General features: G+C 41.1%; 1 protein-coding gene across 3 annotated transcripts in view; it reads left to right on the top strand.

Annotated features, from left to right (window-relative positions):
• Window positions 1-7,448, top strand: part of NALCN (sodium leak channel, non-selective) — a 948,399-nt gene extending 940,951 nt beyond the window's left edge. For 2 of the 3 annotated variants that reach the window (XM_073614438.1, XM_073614436.1), the window contains 3 exons: window positions 5,604-5,721; window positions 6,708-6,897; window positions 6,980-7,448. In XM_073614438.1, the coding sequence (XP_073470539.1) occupies window positions 5,604-5,721; window positions 6,708-6,897; window positions 6,980-6,992 (321 nt within the window). In that variant the 3' untranslated portion in view covers window positions 6,993-7,448. Of the gene's footprint in view, window positions 1-5,603; window positions 5,722-6,707 lie in introns of all 3 variants that reach the window. The other variant, XM_073614437.1, reaches the window with a different exon arrangement.
• Window positions 7,449-21,607: the final 14,159 nt, after the last annotated feature.

Genomic DNA, 21,607 nt, shown 5'->3' on the forward strand with positions numbered 1-21,607 from the left:
GGTAGCCTCCTTTGAGGTAGTTTTATTTTCCAATTCCCACTCTAGACCCCTTCAGCACATTTTTTTCATTGTGAGACAAATTGGTTCAGTTTCTGAACAAACTTACTCAGCTAAAACCAAAGACCAGATTGTCTCTGGCTTGGTGGCTCACAAATTCAACTCTGGAATCAGGGAAATCCTTTCCCCCCTCTCCCTTGGAACACGCTCATAATGGATGCCTGATGGTCTGAGGAGGAGCCCTAGACATCTTGTCAGCACAGAGGACTTGGACACAGGATAGAGATGGAGGTCATTGGCCCAGGGGGATGTGGTACTCCAACCTGATAATACTTCTGATTGACACCCCATGGGCCTCTTCAGATCATCCTGACTTCCTATGTTAAGGACCACCACCCTGCTCCACATTTACTGGCTTTAATAGCATGGCTGTTGAAACCTAGGTCTTGACAGACAGGGGTCTCTCTGATTCGGTAATTACCATGCTATTAAAGGCTAGAAAATCTTTCTCTTATATGATGTACAATTACACAAGGAAGAGTTACTTTGCTTTGTGCAAGGAAAGAAGATTTTACCCCAGATCATACTCTGTGCGAACCAAGGCTGGACTGGGAATAAAAACCAGCCCTGGAAATCATTTCATACCAGCCCCATAGCATTATAATACCAGCCCAACAGCATAGCGTCATTATTTTCTTGTTCATACAAGGGAAAAACAATGTATTTTAAAGCACATTTGAAGCGTGTATTATACTCACCAGTGCCCATCAGCGCAGCCTCATCGGTGCCCATCAAAGCAGCCTCACCAGTACCCATAAATGCAGCGTCACCAGTGCCCATCAATGCAGCTTGATCAGTGCCCATCAATGCAGCCTCATCAGTGTCCATCAGTGCAACCTGATCAGTGCCCATCAATGCAGCCTGATCAGTGCCCATCTATGCAGCCTCACCAGTGCTCATCTATGCAGCCTGATCTGTGCCCTCTATGCAGCCTGATCTGTGCCCATCAATGCAGCCTCACCAGTGCCCAACAATGCAGCCTATTAAAGCGGAGTTTCACCCAAAAAATGGAACTTCCACTTTAAGTGTTGGTGTCCCCCTGACATGCCACATTTGGCATGTCATTTTTTTGGGGGGAGCGGGTACCCTGTTTTTAGAGGCACCCAGCTCCCACTTCCTCTCCTGGCTCCGCAGCGCCAGAAGGAAGATCACCTCTCCCCATCCCTCCCTGCAATCTTCTGGGACACGTCACAGGTCCCAGAAGATTGCCTGGCCATTCACAGCGTGCAGAGCGGCTCGCACATGCGCAGTGCACGCCTGGCTGTGAAGCCACAGCTGGGCGCCCACAGTAAGAATGCTGGCGCTGCGGAGAGGAGAGGAAGAGGAGCGGGGCTTCGTGCGCCTGCATTGCTGGACCATGGGACAGGTGAGTGTCTGATTATTAAAAGTCAGCAGCTACACTGTTTGTAGCTGCTGACTTTAAAATGTGTGGAACTCCACTTTAAGTGCCCATCAATGCAGCCTCACCAGTGCCCATCAATGCAATCTGGTCAGTGCCCATCAATGCAGCCTCACCAGTGCCCATCAATGTAGCCTCACCTGTGTCCATCAATGCAGTCTGATCAGTACCAAAAAAATGCAGCCTCACCAATGCTCATCAGTGCAGCCTCACCAGTGTCCATTAGTGCAGCCTGATTAGTGCCCATCAATGCAGCCTGATCAGTGCCCATCAATGCAGACTCCCCAGTGCCCATCAATGCAGCCTCACCAGTGCCATCTATGCAGCCTGATCAGTGCCCATCAATGCAACCTCACCAGTGCCCATCAATGCAGCCTCACCAGTGCCCATCAATGCAACCTACCTGTGTTCATCAATGCAGTCTGATCAGTGCTCATCAGTGCAGCCTCACCAATGCAGCCTCACCAGTGCCCAACAATGCAACCTGATCAGTGCCCATCGATGCAGCCTCACCAGTGCTCATCAGTGCAGCCTCACCAGTGCCCTTCAATGCAGCCTCATCTGTGTCTATCATTGTAGCCTGATCAGTGCCCATCAATGCAGCCTCACCAGTGTCCATCAATGCAGCCTCACCAGTGCCCATCCATGCAGCCTGATCAGTGCCCATCAAGTCAGCCTCACCAGTGCCTATCAGCTCAGCCTCACCAATGCCCATCTATGGAGTCTGACCAGTGCAGCCTCACCAATGCCCATCAATGCAGCCTCACCAGTGCCCATCAACACAGCCTGATCAGTGCCCATCAATGCAGCCTCACCAGTGCCCATCAATGCAGCCTCACCAGTGCTCATCAATGCAGCCTGATCAGTGCCCATCAATGCAGCATGATCAGTGCCCATCAATGCAGCATGATCAGTGCCCATCAATGCAGCCTCACCAGTGTCCATCAATGCAGCCTCACCAGGGCAGCTTTACCAGTGCCCATCAATACAGCCTCACCAGTGCCCATCTCCAATCTATGCAGCCTGATCAGTGCCCATCAATGCAGCCTCACCAGTGTCCATCAATGCAGCCTCACCTGTGCAAATCAATGCAGCATGATCAGTGCCCATCAATGCAGCCTCACCAGTGTCCATCAATGCAGCCTCACCAGGACAGCTTTACCAGTGCCCATCAATACAGCCTCACCAGTGCCCATCTCCCATCTATGCAGCCTGACCAGTGCCCATCAGCTCAGCCTCACCAGTGCCCGTCTATGCAGCCTGGTCAGTGCCCATCAATGCGGTCTCACTCGTGCTCAGTGCCCATCAAAGCAGCCTCACCAGTGCCCATCTGTGCAGCTTGATTAGTGCCCATCTATGCAGCCTGAACAGTGCCCATCAATGCAGCCTCACCATTGCCCAATGTCCATCAATGCAGCCTCACCAATGCCCATCTATGCAGCCTGACCAGTGCAGCCTCACCAATGCATCTATGCAGCTTGACCAGTACAGCCTCACCAATACCCATCTATGCAAGACTGACCAGTGCTGCCTCACCAATACCGGTGCAGCCTGACTAGTGCAGCCTCACCAATGCCATCTATGCAGCCTGACCAGTGCAGCCTCACCAATGCCCCTCTATGCAGCTTGATGTGTGCAACCTCACCAATGCCCATATATGCAGCTTGACCAGTGCTCATCAGTCAGATAGAAAAAAAATCTAGCACCTTAATTCTTCTGGCCGTTCTCCCTCTGGATATCACTCCACACTGGCTGCAGGCATGAGTTCAGTGGGCGGTGCCACGCCGGATCTAAAGAGGAATCCAGAGGCTTCATTCTGATGGCCCAAGGCCATTCTCCCGCTGCTCCGGGCATATCACTCCTCAGCCACAGGAACCAGTTCAGTGGGTGACGCTGTGAAGAGGAGCATTGCATCGCGGCTGCCGCCACTTCTTTTCAGATGACAGCAGCAAGCTCCTAGCCCAAAGCAGCCCTAGGGCATTGAGGGCAGCCGGCCTACACGGAAATTTCCCGTTGTCCTGGTAGGCCAGTCCGGCTCTGGTGCGAACACTCTTAAACTTTCTGAAATCGGGTCTGGATCGGCAATTTTCGCTTGATTACCATCAAAGGACAAATCTTGGCCCCTAAAATCCTATTTTAATGTTTTACCAATTGAATGTTAAATCCTCTGATGCTAGCTTTGAGTGTAAGGTCCTTTAGGCATGTCTTTAAGCTGCAGACTGTCCCCAGTTCTATTGTTTTTTTTGTTATTTGTTTTTTGCTATGTAGGCCTGTTACTGTAGCCCAGCCTTTAGTTGGAATGCTTTGGCTGTCCCAGTCATTGCAGACACATGCTGGGTGTGAGAGGGGTTATGCATGGCTTGCCAATGGCTTTTTTGTTTGCCAGTGTCCAAATCCTCCTATTGGCTGCTGTATATACAATTGTCTCGGAATAACTGAATACTGTGTCCCTTAAAAAAACTCTAAAAAATAGATTCTATGGCAAGTAGAAATATCCTGTTTTTATGGAGTTTGAATTCCTTAGTTGCCAAAAGTCCTGTCTGAAATTTTGAAATCTACTTCTGCCACATCCTGGTGATTTAGCAATTAATCCTCATTGTCAATTCATCTGTTAAAAGCATGGCTTTCTGCTCAAGTTTTCTTAAACGTTAGGTTTAGCGAAAAATAAAAACAGGAAAATCAGCACAAGGGACATATGGTAACTTACAAGTGGCTTGTTCTGAATCTACTTTCAGTAAAAATCTTCATCTGTGACAGGGCAACAACTGTAGGTGTACATTTGGGTACAGCGTACTATCACCCAATAGAGGGAAGTGCCATTAAGCATCTTACTGACAGAATAAATGGAAGATGCGTATAAAAAGATTATATGAAATTTTAATGAATGGATTTAGACATTGTAGCAGAGCGTCCCAGAGAGAGCCTGGGAAAAGTCTTGTTCAAAGTTTATACATCTTTCAGGCTCTTCTCATACACGTTCAGGGATCTCTGATCCATGATTCAGTTCGGATCTTGGTCCTCTCCCCCAGGCTAATTTAAGCTCACCTGAAACAGACAGCCAGTGCTCTCTGCCTGGGAAACTCAGACGACACTGGTCTGTGAGAGAAAAATGTTGGTTAAAGTTATCAAGCTGCATATGTGGAAGCTGGCAAGCTTTAGGCTTGCTAAGCCTGGTAGTTAGGGCCTGTATTTTGTAGAGTTAGTGCCGAGACACGGCTAGGGTTTTGTTTTGCTCTTTTTGTTCTGTTTGTTTTCTGAAACACTGTACAGCACCTGTATATAAAAGACTTGGGCCTCTTTCACATGGACGATCCGTTCAGGTCCGCCTGTCAGCTTTTTAGGCGGACCTGAATGGACGCTCCATAAACCTTTATGGAGCGTTGGATGTCAGCGGTGACATGTCCGATGACATCCGACCCGCTCCGATCCGAAAAAGTGTGATGGAGGAAAAACCTACTTTTCCATCCGTCTGCGGATCGGATCGGGTGACGACGGACTCTACGGTCCGTCTTCATCCGATCCCCCATAAGGGAGAGCGGCACTCTGACAGGTCCGTTCCTGCACAGCGTGCAGAGACGGACCTGTCATCTGCCTGCTCAGCGGGGATCGACGGAGCGATCCCCCGCTGAGCAGAGCAGGCTCCGTACACGGACACATCCGTGTGAAGGAGCCCTTGTATATATCACAAATAAACACCGCACTGTTTGTCACTACCTCACTGGATTTGTTATCTGTGCCTGAAAGACTGTTTATCCCAGGGAGCTTTGTACCCCCAGCTTACAACATATTTGAAACAAGCAGGACTCATAAGTGGATCTTTCACTTCTTTCACTTTCAGTTTTTGTTTACACGAAAACCAGGATGACGATTTTATTATTATCCAACATGGCACGGCTAAACAATTGGAAAAGAGACAAAACTTAATGAATGTTTGTACCTTTCTATATACACTGATAGCCTGTGGTTCTTACTTTATCCATTGTAGGAATGGTGATTCCCTGCCACTCATTCTATCTTGATTGGCATTTAACACAAGATACTCCTCTCCTACCTTACAGAAACAAAAACAATTGATATAATAATATGCTTAAAGTTTACAAAACACATAATGTATTTATGTCATTTTTTTGTTTCTGTTTGTTTGTAGACAAGTAGTCAACAGCAGCTTCTAAGCCCAACGCTGTCTGACAGAGGAAGCTATAGACAAGATTCTATTGAAGCTGGTAAACGTCTGAGAAGATTTGGCCAGTGGCACCTACCATCAGGTAAACAGAAATGGCAGCATGTGGAGATATGTTTGAAACTATGGAAAAATCATTTTAATCACTGGTTAAAGTTTCTTTAAAGTTAATAAAATATAATACACAATGTTAAAATCTAAATTGATAAAATATAGGCTAAAAGATGGAAAGTTTAGTGAGCCTAACGCCTGCACAAAGGCTACACTATCAGGGAAAAATCTGGAAATCATGAAAAAACAGCTTTAGGTTTGTTTTTTAAGCAGCTTTTCAACTGCCAGGAGTTCTGAAATTCAGAGAGGAAAAGTATACACCCAGTGTGCGTGAGACCATACATTTTAAGGAAGGGAATAAAAAAACCATACATAGTGCAAAGAGGTGTTTTATTAAAACTACAAACATTAAAAGGTATTTTAAAAATCACTTGTACAATCATATATAAGCACAAACTCTATACCATTGCAAGCGGGTCATATACTGATGTCAAAACCTTTTCAGTATACATAACTAAACTTTACAGAGCCAGGAATTTAATCTATACAAACTAAATTCTACACCCAAACTCATTATTTCCTCTTTTACTTTATTCTTTCACATTTCCTTCTCAGTCATGTATGTCAGTATATTTCAATCAGTCATTCTTTTTTTTTTCCTTTTCTATTGGGTAAAGACCTTTCATTATGTGGCAGCTATTAGTGCTTATCAGTGATCTAATAATAAAATAAAATACAGAGGGAGTGGAGTACACACAGCAGGAGCTGGGAGTGCAGTACAGCCAGCCGGAGCTGGGAGAACAAATATTTAGTAGAGCAAATATTAGGTGGTTGTAGCTGATCAGAATTTTTATATTGATTCAATGAGAGGAATTTTAGGAATTAATTTATAGCCCCCACATTAAAAAGGAAAATACTAAAGTCTATCAATCATTTTTGCAAGCCAATATATTATCAGCAGTTTCCAAATCCAGTTAACCTATACACATCATCATAGTCTGTTTTTTTTTTTTTTTACAGCACCAAAGCCTATAAGTCATTCTGTATCCTCTGTCAATTTGCGCTTTGGTGGTCGCTCCACTATGAAGTCTGTAGTGTGCAAGATGAATGCCATGTCTGATGCTGCTTCTTGTGGTTCAGAAGTCAAGAAATGGTGGACAAGGCAACTTACTGTAGAGAGTGATGAAAGTGGAGATGATCTACTTGACATGTAAGGACAACGCAAGCAAAACTCAAAGCAAAATTTAGATTACCTTTTATAATGGAAACTAATGTGTACTCATTATTACTAGGTTGTCGGTCTAAAGGATGCTTCATGTCAAGTGAGGAGAGCCAAATTCTGTTATTCAGTATTGTTGAGCTCACAGTGAAATGCTGAATGTAAATGATGTGATGAAAAATGATAAAGCTGTCCATAGACATGAGATGGCAACATTCGTGTCTTAGAACAATCAGTAAATAAACATGCAGAGTTATATCTGCTGAATGTGCATGTTTATGCACCGAGTAGACCTTATTTCAAAGGAATAATAGCAGTCAGCTGGTAAAATCCATTCTAGGTGAAATTTTTTCCCTTAAAATCAAGTGCCTCTAGAGGGTACAGACTGCTCATTAGGGATGAGCCGAACACCCCCCTGTTCGGTTCGCACCAGAACATACGAACAGGAAAAAAGTTTGTTCGAACACGCGAACACCGTTAAAGTCTATGGGACATGAACATGAATAATCAAAAGTGCTAATTTTAAAGGTTTATATGCATGGTATTGTCATAAAAAGTGTTTGGGGACCTGGGTCCTGCCCCAGGGGACATGGATCAATGCAAAAAAAAAAGTTTTAAAAACGTCCGTTTTTTTGGGAGCAGTGATTTTAATAATGCTTAAAGTGAAACAATTAGAACGGTCTGACAGCAAAATGACATTTCAAAGGAAAAAAAGTCATTTAAAACTACTCGCGGCTATTAATGCAGTCCGACAATACACATAGAAGTTCATTGATAAAAACGGCATGGGAATTCCCCACAGGGGAACCCCGAACCAAAATTAAAAAAATAAATGACATGGGGGGGTCCCCCTAAATTCCATACCAGGCCCTTCAGGTCTGGTATGGATATTAAGGGGAACCCCGGCCAAAATTTAAAAAAAAAATGACGTGGGGGGTCCCCCTAAATTCCATACCAGGCCCTTCAGGTCTGGTATGGATATTAAGGGGAACCCTGGCCAAAATTAAAAAAAAAAATGATGTGGGGGTTCCCCCTAAATTCCATACCAGGCCCTTCAGGTCTGGTATGGATATTAAGGGGAACCCCGGCCAAAATTTTTTTAAAAAAATGATGTGGGGGTCCCCCTAAATTCCATACCTTCGGGTCTGGTATGGATATTAAGGGGAACCCCGCGCCAAAATTTAAAAAAAAAGGCGTGGGGTCCCCCCAAAAATCCATACTAGACCCTTATCCGAGCACGCAACCTGGCAGGCAGCAGGAAAAGAGGGGGGGACGAGAGAGCGCCCCCCCTCCTGAACCGTACCAGGCCACATGCCCTCAACATTGGGAGGTAGCCCCCCAAAACACCTTGTCCCCATGTTGATGAGGACAAGGGCCTCATCCCCACAACCCTGGCCGGTGGTTGTGGTGGTCTGCGGGTGGGGGGCTTATCGGAATCTGGAAGCCCCCTTTAACAAGGGGACCCCCAGATCCCGGCCCTCCCCCCTGTGTGAAATGGTAAGGCCTACCATTTCACTAAATAAGTGTCAAAAATATTCAAAATGACAAGAGACAGTTTTTGACAATTCCTTTATTTAAATGCTTCTTCTTTATTCTATCTTCCTTCATCGTCTTCTTCTTCTTCTGGTTCTTCTGGTTCTTCCTCCGGTGTTCTCGTCCAGTCATTTTTAACATTTTTGACACTTTTTTAGTGAAATGTTAGGGGTACTTTTGTACCCCCTTACCATTTTACACAGGGGGGAGGGCCGGGATCTGGGGGTCCCCTTGTTAAAGGGGGCTTCCAGATTCCGATAAGCCCCCCACCCGCAGACCCCCACAACCACTGGCCAGGGTTGTGGGAATGAGGCCCTTGTCCTCATCAACATGGGGACAAGGTGTTTTGGGGGGCTACCCCAAAGCACCCTCCCAATGTTAAGGGCATGTGGCCTGGTACGGTTCAGGAGGGGGGGCGCTCTCTCGTCCCCCCCTCTTTTCCTGCGGCCTGCCAGGTTGCGTGCTCGGATAAGGGTCTAGTATGGATTTTTGGGGGGACCCCACGCCATTTTTTTTTTTATTTTGGCGCGGGGTTCCCCTTAATATACATACCAGTATGGAATTTAGGGGGGCCCCCACGTCATTTTTTTTTTTAATTTTGGCCGGGGTTCTCCTTAATATCCATACCAGACCTGAAGGGCCTGGTATGGAATTTAGGGGGACCCCCATGTCATTTTTTTTTTTTTAATTTTGGTTTGGGGGTTCCCCTGTGGGGAATTCCCATGCCGTTATTATAAATGAACTTCTATGTGTATTGTCGGACCGGCAATGCATTAATAGCCGCAAGTAGTTTTAAATGACTTTTTTTCCTATGAAATGTCATTTTGCTGTCAGACTGTTCTAAACACGGGAAAAATGCGCCCCTTTACAGGCATACTATAGACACCCCCCAGCTACGAAATTTAAAGGGATATTACACTTTTATTGTTTCACTTTAAGCATTATTAAAATCACTGCTCCCGAAAAAACGGCCGTTTTTAAAACTTTTTTTTGCATTGATCCATGTCCCCTGGGGCAGGACCCAGGTCAACAAACACATTTTATGACAATACCATGCATATAAGCCTTTAAAATAAGCACTTTTGATTTCTCCCATAGACTTTTAAAGGGTGTTCCGCGGCATTCGAATTTGCCGCGAACTCCCCAAATTGTTCGCTGTTCGGCGAACTTGCGAACAGCCGATGTTCGAGTCGAACTTGAAGCTCATCCCTACTGCTCATAGATAAATGACCATTTCCCAGTACAATCATAATTGGCCAGAAGACATTAATGTCATCTTGGATCTTACAGTATGTATGAAAAGTGTTGTCCATGGCCACCAGTTAGCTTCTGTCATTTCTGCAGTGTTGAAGTGAAAATGAGACATGATTCTCATTAGTTAATATTGGCTGCAAAAATATTTACTGCTTTTCATAAATGGCCCCCGTCAAGTGGATGATAAGCTTTGGAACACCTCGTATGACTTTAACAGCATATATTGCAGGGCTCGTTAGTAAAAACTATGTTTACAATCTTCAAATTATTACCTATCATTCCTATACCATATCCTTACTGCAAGATATTCTGTATAACCACTTGCCGACCAGCCGCCGTTATTGTACTGCGGCAGGCCGGCTCTTTCCTGCAAATCGCCGTCATTGTACATTGGTTCGGGAGAGCCAATCAGCTGGTGGGGTGGACTTGAAGTCCGCAGGCCACCCGCGATCGCTCCCAGCAGTGACAGAACGGGGATCTGCCTGTGTAAACAAGGCAAATCTCCATTCTGACAGGGGAGGTTACTAGTAAAAAAATTACTTTTACTTAGTCATGCCATTACTAGTTAAAAAAATAATAATAATCTATTCCCTATTTTGTAGATGCTATAACTTTTGCGCAAACCAAAAAATGTGCGCTTATTGCGAATTTTTTTTTTTTACCAAAAATATGTAGAAGAATATATATCGGCCTAAACTGAGGAAGAAATAAATTTTTAAATTTTTTTTGGGGGGGATATTTATTATAGCAAAAAGTAAAAAAATTTTTACTTTTTTTTTTTCAAAATTGTCACTCTTTTTTTGTTTATAGTGCAAAAAATAAAAACCACAGAGGTGATAAATTACCACCAAAAAATCTCTATTAGTGGGGAAAAAAAGGACATAAATTTTGTTTGGGTACAGGGTCGCATGACCGCGCAATTGTCAGTTAAAGCGACACAGTGCCGTATTGCAAAAAATGGCCTGGTCATTAAGGGGGTAAATCCTTCTGGTCCTTAAGTGGTTAACTGTGAAATAAAACCTTCTATAGTGACCAAAAATATGCCAGCATCGACTGTTGTATATGTATTTCTATTAAAAGTATTGGGAACATGCTATTGAATTGCACATTATGTTTTGTTGATCTAGATGTTAAAGAATGTCTGTTACATAAAGTATGTAAGTGTTAAAGGGACATACCTCAATTATTTAATGACTTTAACACTTATTTGAAGTTATTTGACTGTACATGCTTTCTCCCCAAAAAATTATTTTTGTTAAAGTTTAAGGCTTCATTAACAAGTTAATTCTACGGGAATGTGTGCGTAGGGACAAACATGTTGTTGTTAATGGCACTCCAAAACACCATGCCAATGCGTGTGCATTTTAGTGCACCACATGGTTTGCTGCCTTTCAAAAAAAGGCATGCATATCTTGCCCTAATGCAGTGCACGTTATTACACAAAGTAATGCACATTAATGCATTCACAGCACAAAGGTGAGAACTTAGTGTCAAGGTAAAAGACAAATCAAAGGGAATACTGTGGAATTATTTATGTAGTTTCTTTTATATATAATACAATGTATAACATAATTTTCACAAATGCCTTTATATATGTGTACATGTGAAAGATATCTATTATAATTATTATAATTTTATAAAGGTTGGATATATCTGGAGGTGAATATTTTTCTTGGAAAATATACTGTCTACTGTGCTAACAAACCTGCCTTTAATCTATAGGGGAAAAGTCACCACTTGGGTGACAAAATGACCTGGACACTAGGGAGTTAATTTATTAAAATAATTGTAAAGTCTCGTTTTTTTTTTTTAATAACAAATATGTTATACTTACCTGCCCTGTGCAGTGGATTTGCACAGAGCAGCCCAGATCCTCCTCTTGGGTCTTTCTTCGCTGCTTCTGGTCCCTCCCTCCTTTCGACTGCCCCCACAGCAAGCAGGTTGCTATGGGGGCAGCTGAGCTGAGCTGCAGCTCAATGTGTCCATTCAGACATAGAGCTGCCATTCGGCCCCACCTCCACACTCTCCTAAATGGCTAACTGACTTTGACTGCCGCGGGAGCCAATGGCACTGCTGCTGTATCTCAGCCAGCCAGAAGGAGAGTCCTGAACAGCTGAGGAACACGTGGACATCGCTGGAGAGAGATGGGGTTTAGGTAAGTATTAGGGGGTGCTGGGGAGGCTGCTACACACAAGGCTTTTTATCTTAATGCATAAAATGCATTAAGATAAAAAAACTTCTATCTTTGCACTTTGCAAGGGAGGTTGAACTTTGCAAGAAAAATTTCCTCAGAGCTTAGTGAATAAAGTAAACCTATGCTAACTACCCCCATCGAATCATAAGCAAGCAAAAATGCATTTTTTAAAAATTTTCCTTGCATGTGATTGGGCATACTTTGCAACCTGAAAGTTCACCACATTAACTAATCTCTGGGGAAAATTTGCAACCTCCCTTGCAAAGTGAACAGTCTTTAGTAAATCAAGCCATATATGTGGTTTAGAGGAACCTTATTCCATAGTACATGCTATTGTTAAGCCACTTCCATTTAAGCCACTTCTAACACAAACCGATTTTCTGAATTGGGTTCAAAGCATTGTGATTTTTAAACTTTGACCATAAATGAACGAATATGACCAAATGCATAAAAAGATTTAATACTCTGGTGGTGTAAGGGAACCCTAAGGCTAGCCATAGATGGGCAAATAGCTCACCTGCATGACTGTTCTCTGTTATATTACCACAAACTACCTGGGATTTGCTGCATCATTTAATTGATAACTTGGTCAGTGCGTCGTTAAGAGCTAAATTCCTTTTCTCAAAAGAAAAGGGATTGATCTATGTCTGGTTATGGGTTATGTAAACTGTACTTCCCTAGAATCAGTGTTTATTTTTTATTTTTTTATCTCCCCGTTTAAATAGTAATAAAGGCTCTAAATGAAAAAATAATAAAAATGAATAGTTTGTATGGAAAGGCACAATATTGTGCATTTTATACAGCATTTTTTTAAAGTGATTGCAATGGTTCAAATTTATTTTCCTAAAATAATAAACATGTTCTACTTACCCACTCCATGCAATGATTTTTTACAGTGCAGCCTTGATCTTCCTTTTCTGGGGTCACTCGCCAGCACTCCAGGCTCCTCCTATTCTCTGAGTGCCCCCATAGCAAACCACTTGCTATAATGGCTCGATCCTCATCTCTGCTCACAGGATTTAATTGATAGCAACAGGAGCCAATGGCTGCTGAGCCTCCTGTGAGAAGAGGGGAGAGAAGAACAGCGCTACTGCAGGCGGGCACAGCACTGAATCGAAATCAGGCTCAGGTATTTGACATGGAAAGGGTTTTTTACCATATTGCAGAGAATGTATTAAGGTTAAAAAAAGAAAACCTTTACAACCACTTTAAAATCCCCCATATATTTCTGCTGCTATAAAAAAAACTTCTCTGCCTGCTAGCATGTTTCTCTTAATTGAACACTGAGCTGTATATGTGCAACTCATTGTACAATATCAGCACTCCTTGGGTGCTGGAAGGAAATAAGAGGGAAGTTTATAGGTCACATAACTGGAGGAGGGCATTTTGAGAGGTAAGTGTGTTCCATATCGTGCCATTAAGCTGTGCATACTTGCACGCTATGGCATGAGCCCTAGGGGTCCCTTAAGAATAAGTTCAGATTGAAATAATGTTTAAACATTAAAATTTACTTGTATGGGATATGACTGAAAGATTCAATGAGATCAGAATAGTGCAGATAAAATTCTAGTCAAATATCTGTATTTCCCATGTCAAAGATTAGAAAGCATTGAACCCCACATTTTTAAAGCAAACCTGAACTAAACAGTACAAAACATTGCTAGATGTTAGGGATTTTTTTTTTCCAGAAATCTGTCCCCAAGCAATTGTTAATTTGCAGCGCACACTGAAAGCACTGCACACTATGCGGTGTACTTTTCAGACTCATTACCATCATCTGTAAGAAGAGGGTGCCTGGGAACCTGATGGCTGAGATCAAGGACAGAGCTAGAGAGACAGAGCCTGCATGCCACATCGCTGGAGAGGGGAAATACGTGTAAGGGAGGTGTGTCACAATGTGCAAGTATGCTGTGCATACTTGCACATTATGGCAAAAAGCCACACGAAGGTTTAATTCCACTTCATGTACCAAAAAACAAGGAAAAGCATATTCTCACAAGCAATGAAAACCGATAGCCACATTCTATTTGTGACCAGAGTGTGAGCACAGAATGGTTCAGCATTGGAAAGTCCATTCTGCTTGTTCCTGTAACTGCCTTGATATTAAATGTTTTGATTACCTTCCCTGTAATATTATAATGTTGATGTGCCTGTCATTATAGTACTAATTCAATTTACATTTGTTAGAAATAAGATCTCTTTATGTTATGTAACAAAATACAGTATTGTTAATGTATGATTTTATGTTTTATTATTATATCTTTTGTTGATTTCCTTTGATGGAAGAACTTTTGTCCAATAATAACAGCTTGGCTTTATTCTTCTTCTAGTTTTCACTATGGGGATTAAAGATGATATTTGAGGAGCACTAAATTCAGTAAAGTTAATTTTGTCTCATAATCAGCCTAGTCATACTCAACAAATAAGTAAACAAAGCTGCCGAGTGCAGGATTAGTGAAACATATTGCCAAATATCTCTCTAAATAACAGCGTTCATTAGCCTCCACTTCAGCTTAATGTCAGATAAACTGAGAGTTTGTTTCTTTTTCTAAATTAGTTTACAAGTCTAATAAATCCAAGCTCTCGCAAGACAAAGCATATGAGAAGCATTAAAAGTAAAAGAGTTTACATTGTATATAGAAAAAGAAATTAAGGGGATACAATAGGAACAGCAAATTAATGAAATAAATATAGTAATATTATGGTAAATATTTTTTTACTAATTTACATTCAATTTTAAGGCTGCCGATTAAGTTGAAAAAGGCAGAGCACTGTGGCCACCTACTTTATTCCACAAGTTCTTTAAATGATATAACTGATTAGTTGTTGGTAGTGGTGGTAATGAAATACAGCAAGACCTTATCAAAATTTCTATGTGGGGAGAGAGGTTTAAATTAACACTATGAATAGAATAGTCATCTTATATGCATTAGGTTCAATGGTTTCTAATTTTGGTTACTGATATGTTTGAAATGTGTCCTCTGCAGAATTGTAGATACATTTTCTTTTATGTTACATAGTTACATAGTAGGTGAGGTTAAAAAAAAGACACAAGTCCACCAAGTCCAACCCATGTAACCTCTCTACATAGACTGTTGCTCTGTATAAACTTCAATTACAGGCAAAACGGGGCAAAATGTTGATTTTCTTATATGAGAATGAAATTCTTTTGACATAGCAAAATACATCACTTTTCATTTAAAGCAACTCTGTCAGTTTACCTAAAAAATCTATCAAGCATAAGCACCTCTACTTGTAGCAGCCTCCAATTCTTCCCTGCTATACACAAATGCTAGGCCAATTTGACAAAGTCCTTCCTGGTAATATTGAAACATCCCTGTCCCTTCTTGCTTCTTATGGCCAGTGAATTTATGGGAGGAGGGAGATAGCAGGCAACCCTCAAAGCTAAAAAAAAAAAGTGTGGGAGCCTTGCCCATCAGAATGGCCTATAGCGGCAGTGAGCTAAGAGACTGCTTCAGATTTGAGTAGGCACTTCTAGTTGCCTGCGCATAGTTTTTAAATTAAAATTACATTGCTGTCAAATACAAACTAGAGGCTCCCCTTCAAAGGCCTTCCTTCTCCCTTTGAGATCCCCTCAGTGGTATTTTATGCCTTTTTTTAATGTCTTCTGGCTGGTCACACTCTGGGATAAGCTGGGTCTTCCATAATCTTCCAGTGGTAGGCAGTTATGGATGATGCAGAAAATGTAATTGTTGTGATAAATATACTTTGAGTGTAGGGCACCATGCTCAAGAGACAGGGCCGTGACATTCTTTTTCTCAGTCTTTTAGGTTTAGTGAAGTTGGGCGCCATTTAACCCTGAGGGTAACTTGTGGCCAAAAAGAGGTACTATGGAGGACAGCTTATGATTTAAGGCAAGGCCATTCATTAAACAAAGCATAGTAGATTTATTCATGAAACAGTCATTCTTGGGTGGACATTACCTTTTATGTTCTACATACACATTTTAAAGATTTGGATTCTCAGGGTGACTTACCTGGTATTCAATGTATGCAATGTTTATAAAGTGCATGTGCATTATAAATGAACAGGGGAGATCCCATGTTCAAATTACACCAACAACATAAGTAATCTATAGAATATAGGATCTGCTGAGGTCACTCCAGTCATACTAAGATTTTTTTGGTCAACAAAGCCCAGCCAGACATTTTGCACAAAGGTTTATAAGGCCAGCAGATTTTGATAAATCCAGAAATATTTTTCATCAAAAGTTTACCATTGGGTATTCCTTAGAAATAAATAATTTTTGTATTAAACATTTCCTTTATTTTACTTTATGTAAATAATAAAATATATATAAGCTTTAACACTGTAAATAAAACTTTAAAATGTATTTGATATATTTCTGTTAAAGGAACTTGAACAACTGTGAGTAAATTTACCGCAAAGCGTCTGTCTTTTATTATTATTTTAAATTTTGTATGTTTCGTTGAATTTTTTCAGTGCTGTTGTAATTTTAAACATTAAGAAGAATGTTATGTTTGTACATCAGCCAGTTATGTAAAACAAGTGTTTGCCCATGTCTTCTCTCTGTTTCAACTTTGGGCCCAGCAGTATTTTACTTGTCAGTCAATGGCTCCATTGTGTTGGTCTAGTTTGCAAATTGACAAGATAGTCACTTTGGGTTTGTATTTTGTAAACACATGGGGGTCATTTACAACATGTGGGCACAGTTAAATTACAGGTCTTATTTTGCTTTTTGACATTTGATTAGAGTTGTACCCGATGTGACATCTGTCTGAGAGCTATTATTAAAATGTGATTGCTGCTACTATACAGTGCAACCTCAAGAGTAAAAGAACAGACCTATAGGCAATAGTAAAGGGTTTGAGCCTTGCCACAGCACCCTTCTCCAACCCCAATCTCATAAACCCTTACCTAAATCCACAGTTGTACCCTTTCTCCACCTAAAGCGTTTGTTAACCCCAAAAAAATAGATCCTGCTCCTTTAAAGCATGTTATATGACACAGTGCTTGTCCCGTGTCATGTGGCCCCCTGTAACAACTAAAAAACCTGGCTGATCCTGCCAGTTTCTCCCCACTCCTCTGTAAACTGACCACGGTGTATCATGGCTGCTGAGACCAGACACCGTGGTCAGTTTATGTGCCTCTGTCATCAGCAGCCTGCTATCTGTTCTCCTCTCTGCTCCTGTGTCCCCTTCCCCCCTTCCCTCTCTGTCTGTATGTGAGCCGCCCCTCCCCCTCCTGCTTCTCTCATAACACTAACCTATATACACCATCAGCACTGCTGCCTATTGCAGTGTCCCCCTCTGTGAATGATTTATAAATGCTGTAAAAACCTCATTTAAGAGCTGAGACTACGATCATATGATCAGCCAGCTCTCTCCTCCTCTCCTCCTCCCGTCCTCCTCCCCTCCAGACTGACATCAGTAGAGGAATCTCAGCCCAGCCCACTGTATCTCTCAGAGGAGGAAAGGAGAAAACTGGACAGTCATGTGATCGCAATCTCGGCAGTGAAATTAGGTATTTACAGCATTTATTTTTATAAATCACACAAAGAGGGGGATTCTACAATAGGAGGCAGTGCTGATGGTGTATGCAGGTTAGAGTGGTTTAACAACCACTTTAAATGAAAATAAACCATTTCCTGCTTGAAATAATTATTTATGATTTTCGGCTTGGTTAGCAACAGTTTGTTGGTGTTAGGGCAAGGAGCATTTAAAGCAAACATATATATTTTGTGCATGCCAGATGTTGGAAATGACACTCAGTAAGTTTTCCTTTTGTACATGTACTGTAAATCACAATTTTCTCATTATATGAAGCATAAGAGAGTTGTATCTCAGGCAGTGTTTCATCAGGGTTACTGAATATGTTGCCATGATGATTACAATTTGGTGTTTCCCGTAAGTGGAAGTGAATGTAACTCTTTCTACATTAAAGTAATTATTGGTAAACGCTATTTCTTAAATGATCTACCAATAAATTAATAAATTACAAACAATTATTGAGACTTTTACTTTTTTTTTTTCAGTCACTGGAATTGTATAAATTAGGTTTCTGATTAGAAAACCCACAACTTTCTACATGTACATTGGCAGCCTGTGAATAATTGTCTACTGTAGATGCTCACATTTGATTTGATTTTCGTTTGATATTCAGGTATATTTTTACCATAAATACAGTTGAAAAAGCCCATAGGGAGTTCCTTGTCTTGTATAGGGAAACACGCCTACTGGCTGCAAGTGGTAACTATAAAATATTCACATGTAAGTGGCATACAGTGCCTTGAAAAAGTATTCATACTCCTTGAAATGTTCCACATTTTGTCATGTTACAACCAAAAACGTAAGTGTATTTTATTGGGATTTTATGTGATAGACCAACACAAAGTGGCAAATAATTGTGGATTGGAAGAAAAATGATAAATGGTTTTATATTTTTTTACAAATAAATATCTGAAAAGTGTGGCATGCTTTTGCATTCAGACCCCTTTATTCTGATACCCCTAACTAAAATGTTGTGGAACCAATTGCCTTCAGAAGTCACCTAATTAGTAAAGAGAGTCCACCTGTGTGTAATTTAATCTCAGTATTCATACAGCTGTTCTGTGAAGCCCTCAGATGTTTGTTAGAGAACCTTAGTGAGCAAACAGCATCATGAAGGCCAAGGAACACACCAGACAGGTCAGGGATAAAGTTGTGGAGAAGTTTAAAGCAAGGTTAGATTATAAAAAAAATAAACCCTAGCTTTGAACATCTCATAGAGCACTGTTCAATCCATCATTCAAAAATGGAAAGAGTATGGCACAACTGTAAACCTACCAAGACATGGCCGTCCACCTAAACTGACAGGTCGGGCAAGGAGAGCATTAATTAGATAAGCAGCCAAGAGGCCTGTGGTAACTCTGAAGGAGCTGCATAGATCCACAGCTCAGGTGGGAAAATCTGTCCACAGGACAACTATTAGTCAAGCACTCCACAAATCTGGCCTTTATGGAAGAGTGGCAAGAAGAAAGCCATTGTTGAAAGAAAACGATAAGAAGTCCTGTTTGTAGTTTGTGAGAAGCCATGTGGGGGATATAGCAAACATGTGGAAGAAGGTGCTCTGGTCACATGAAACCAAAATTTAAATTTGGCCTAAAAGCAAAGCCTTATTTGTGGCGGAAAACTAACACTGCACATCACCCTGAACACACCATCCCCACCGTGAAACATGGTGGTGGCAGCATCATGTTGTGGGGATGCTTTTCTTCAACAGGGACAGGGAAGCTGGTCAGAGTTGATGGGAAGATGGATGGAGCCAAATACAGGGCAATTTTAGAAGAAAACCTGTTATGCCCTGTACACACGGTCGGTCATTGATCTGACATTCCGACAACAAAAGCCATGGATTTTTTCTGACGGATGTTGGCTCAAACTTGTCTTGCATACACACGGTCGCACAAAGTTGTTGGAAAATCTGATCGTACTGAACGCGGTGACGTAAAACACGTACGTCGGGACTATAAACGGGGCAGTAGCCAATAACTTTCGTCTCTTAATTTATTCTGAGCATGCGGGGCACTTTGTGCGTCGGATTTGTGTACACACAATCGGAATTTCCCACAACGGATTTTGTTGTCGGAAAATTTTATAGCAAGCTCTCAAACTTTGTGTGTCGGAAATTCCTATGGAAAATGTGTGATGGAGCCTACACACAGTCGGAATTTCCGACAACAAGGTCCTATCACACATTTTCCATCGGAAAATCCTATCGTGTGTACAGGGCATAAGAGTCTGCAAAAGACTTGAGAATCGGACAGAGGTTCACCTTCCAGCAGGACAACGACCCTAACATACAGCCAGAGCTACAATAGAATGGTTTAGATCAAAGCATATTCATGTGTTAGAATGGCCGAATTCAAAGTCCAAACCTAAATCCAATTGAGAATCTGAGGCAAGACTTGAATATTGCTGTTCACAGATGCTCTCCATCCAATCTGACAGAGCTTGAGCTATTTTGCAAAGAAGAATGGGCAATAATTTCACTCTCTAGATGTGCAAAGCTAGTAGAGGCATACCCAAAAAGAAAACAAAGAAAAAACTGCGCTATGCCATGAATAACAATAAATGCATAAAAATCAATTAGTGCAAATTCAAAGAATGTGAAAAAACATCAAAAATGAATATATACGTTGAGATTGTATAGCCAAGTCCATAGATCAGAAGTTTGAAGAATTTTCTGAATAATAATAAGTGCATATAAATCGATTATTGCCACAAAAATATATATAGTGAAAAAACATCAAATGTGAATATAAGTATTAATATTATATAGCAGAATCCATAGGTCAGAAAATCAGAGAATCTTCAAGGGGGATGGGAAGAGTCCCCTAATAGCTCTTCATACCCAAAAAGACTTGCAGCTGTAATGCATGCTAAACGTTTCACATAGTTATTTGTAAAAAAAAATCCAATTATTAATTTATTTATCTCTAACTTTGTGTTGGTCTATCACATAAAATCCCAATAAAATACATTTACGTTTTTTGTTGTAACATGACAAAATGTGGATAATTTCAAGGGTTATGAATACTTTTTCAAGGCATTGGGGGTTATTTACTAAAGGAAACTCCACTTTGCACTGCAAGTGCACTTGAAAGTGCACTGAAAGTGCACTGAAAGTGCAGTTGGAAGTAAAGTTGCTGTAGATCCAGCGGGGACATGCAAGGAAAATAAAAAAACAGCATTTTATTCTGCACATGATTGGATGATAAAATCAGCAGAGCTTCCACTCATTTCAGATCTACCGCTTAGATTTAGAGTGACTGCACTTCCAAGTGCACTTTCAGTGCAAAGTGGATTTGCCTTTCGTAAATAATCCCCATTGTATTTAACCAACTGGAAAGTAATGAATCTATTTAAAAAGTATATATTTTAATGGTGAACAAAGTGAATAATTAAAAAACAGGATATATAATAGATATATTGCCGTTACAGCAATATTAACCTTCACAGTGGTTCAAACCTGACACTGTGACAGATCACTCTGAGTAAACATCATAGTAGAATTCAAGGTCGTGTATTAACTCTTGTGAGAGTAATATAGGCCGTCATTCCATTGTAGTTTATGGTTTTAGCATTTGATAGGATAAAAGCTTAGTCTAAAGCATACCCCCCACATATAAACTGATCTCTAGATTACAATAGAAATTACCACCTTTGAATACTTATGTTCTGATGTGATAACTGAAAATAACTTCCATTAGCACTACAAAAACGCCTGCTGGGGCCAAATTAGTTTCATTTGATACCAACCGAGAAAAATATTGACATCTGGGCGTTTTTTTGTTCATGGCTATTTATAGTTAGCCTGAATCCATGTTCTGTTGTTAGAAAGCTAGAATGCTCCAAATTCTTCCACTTACTCTCACCTTTAATGTTGTCTGCCATCTTTAAACCCAGTCCCTTTAAAGATAGATTGGTAAATCTGCTCTCGTTTTCCTTGTGCATATCCCCTGCAGAGCAGACATAAATGCCTGTGTGACTCTTTGTACTTGGCTTTCAGGTAAATGTATTATATCATTTTGTATTCTAAGGAAAAGCCCTAATAGGTTTTATAGGCTAGTATATTTTATTAAATAGAATTGGTTTCCCACTGCCTTGGCTGAAGTGTTTGCATGTAGTGCAGTATAAAAAATAAAAAAATATCTGTGTTACACAAAAAGCTGGAGATCAATGTTTTTTTTTTTTTTTT

Source organism: Aquarana catesbeiana, linkage group LG02 (assembly GCF_042186555.1).
Source record: "Aquarana catesbeiana isolate 2022-GZ linkage group LG02, ASM4218655v1, whole genome shotgun sequence".
NCBI classification, from domain to species: domain Eukaryota; kingdom Metazoa; phylum Chordata; class Amphibia; order Anura; family Ranidae; genus Aquarana; species Aquarana catesbeiana.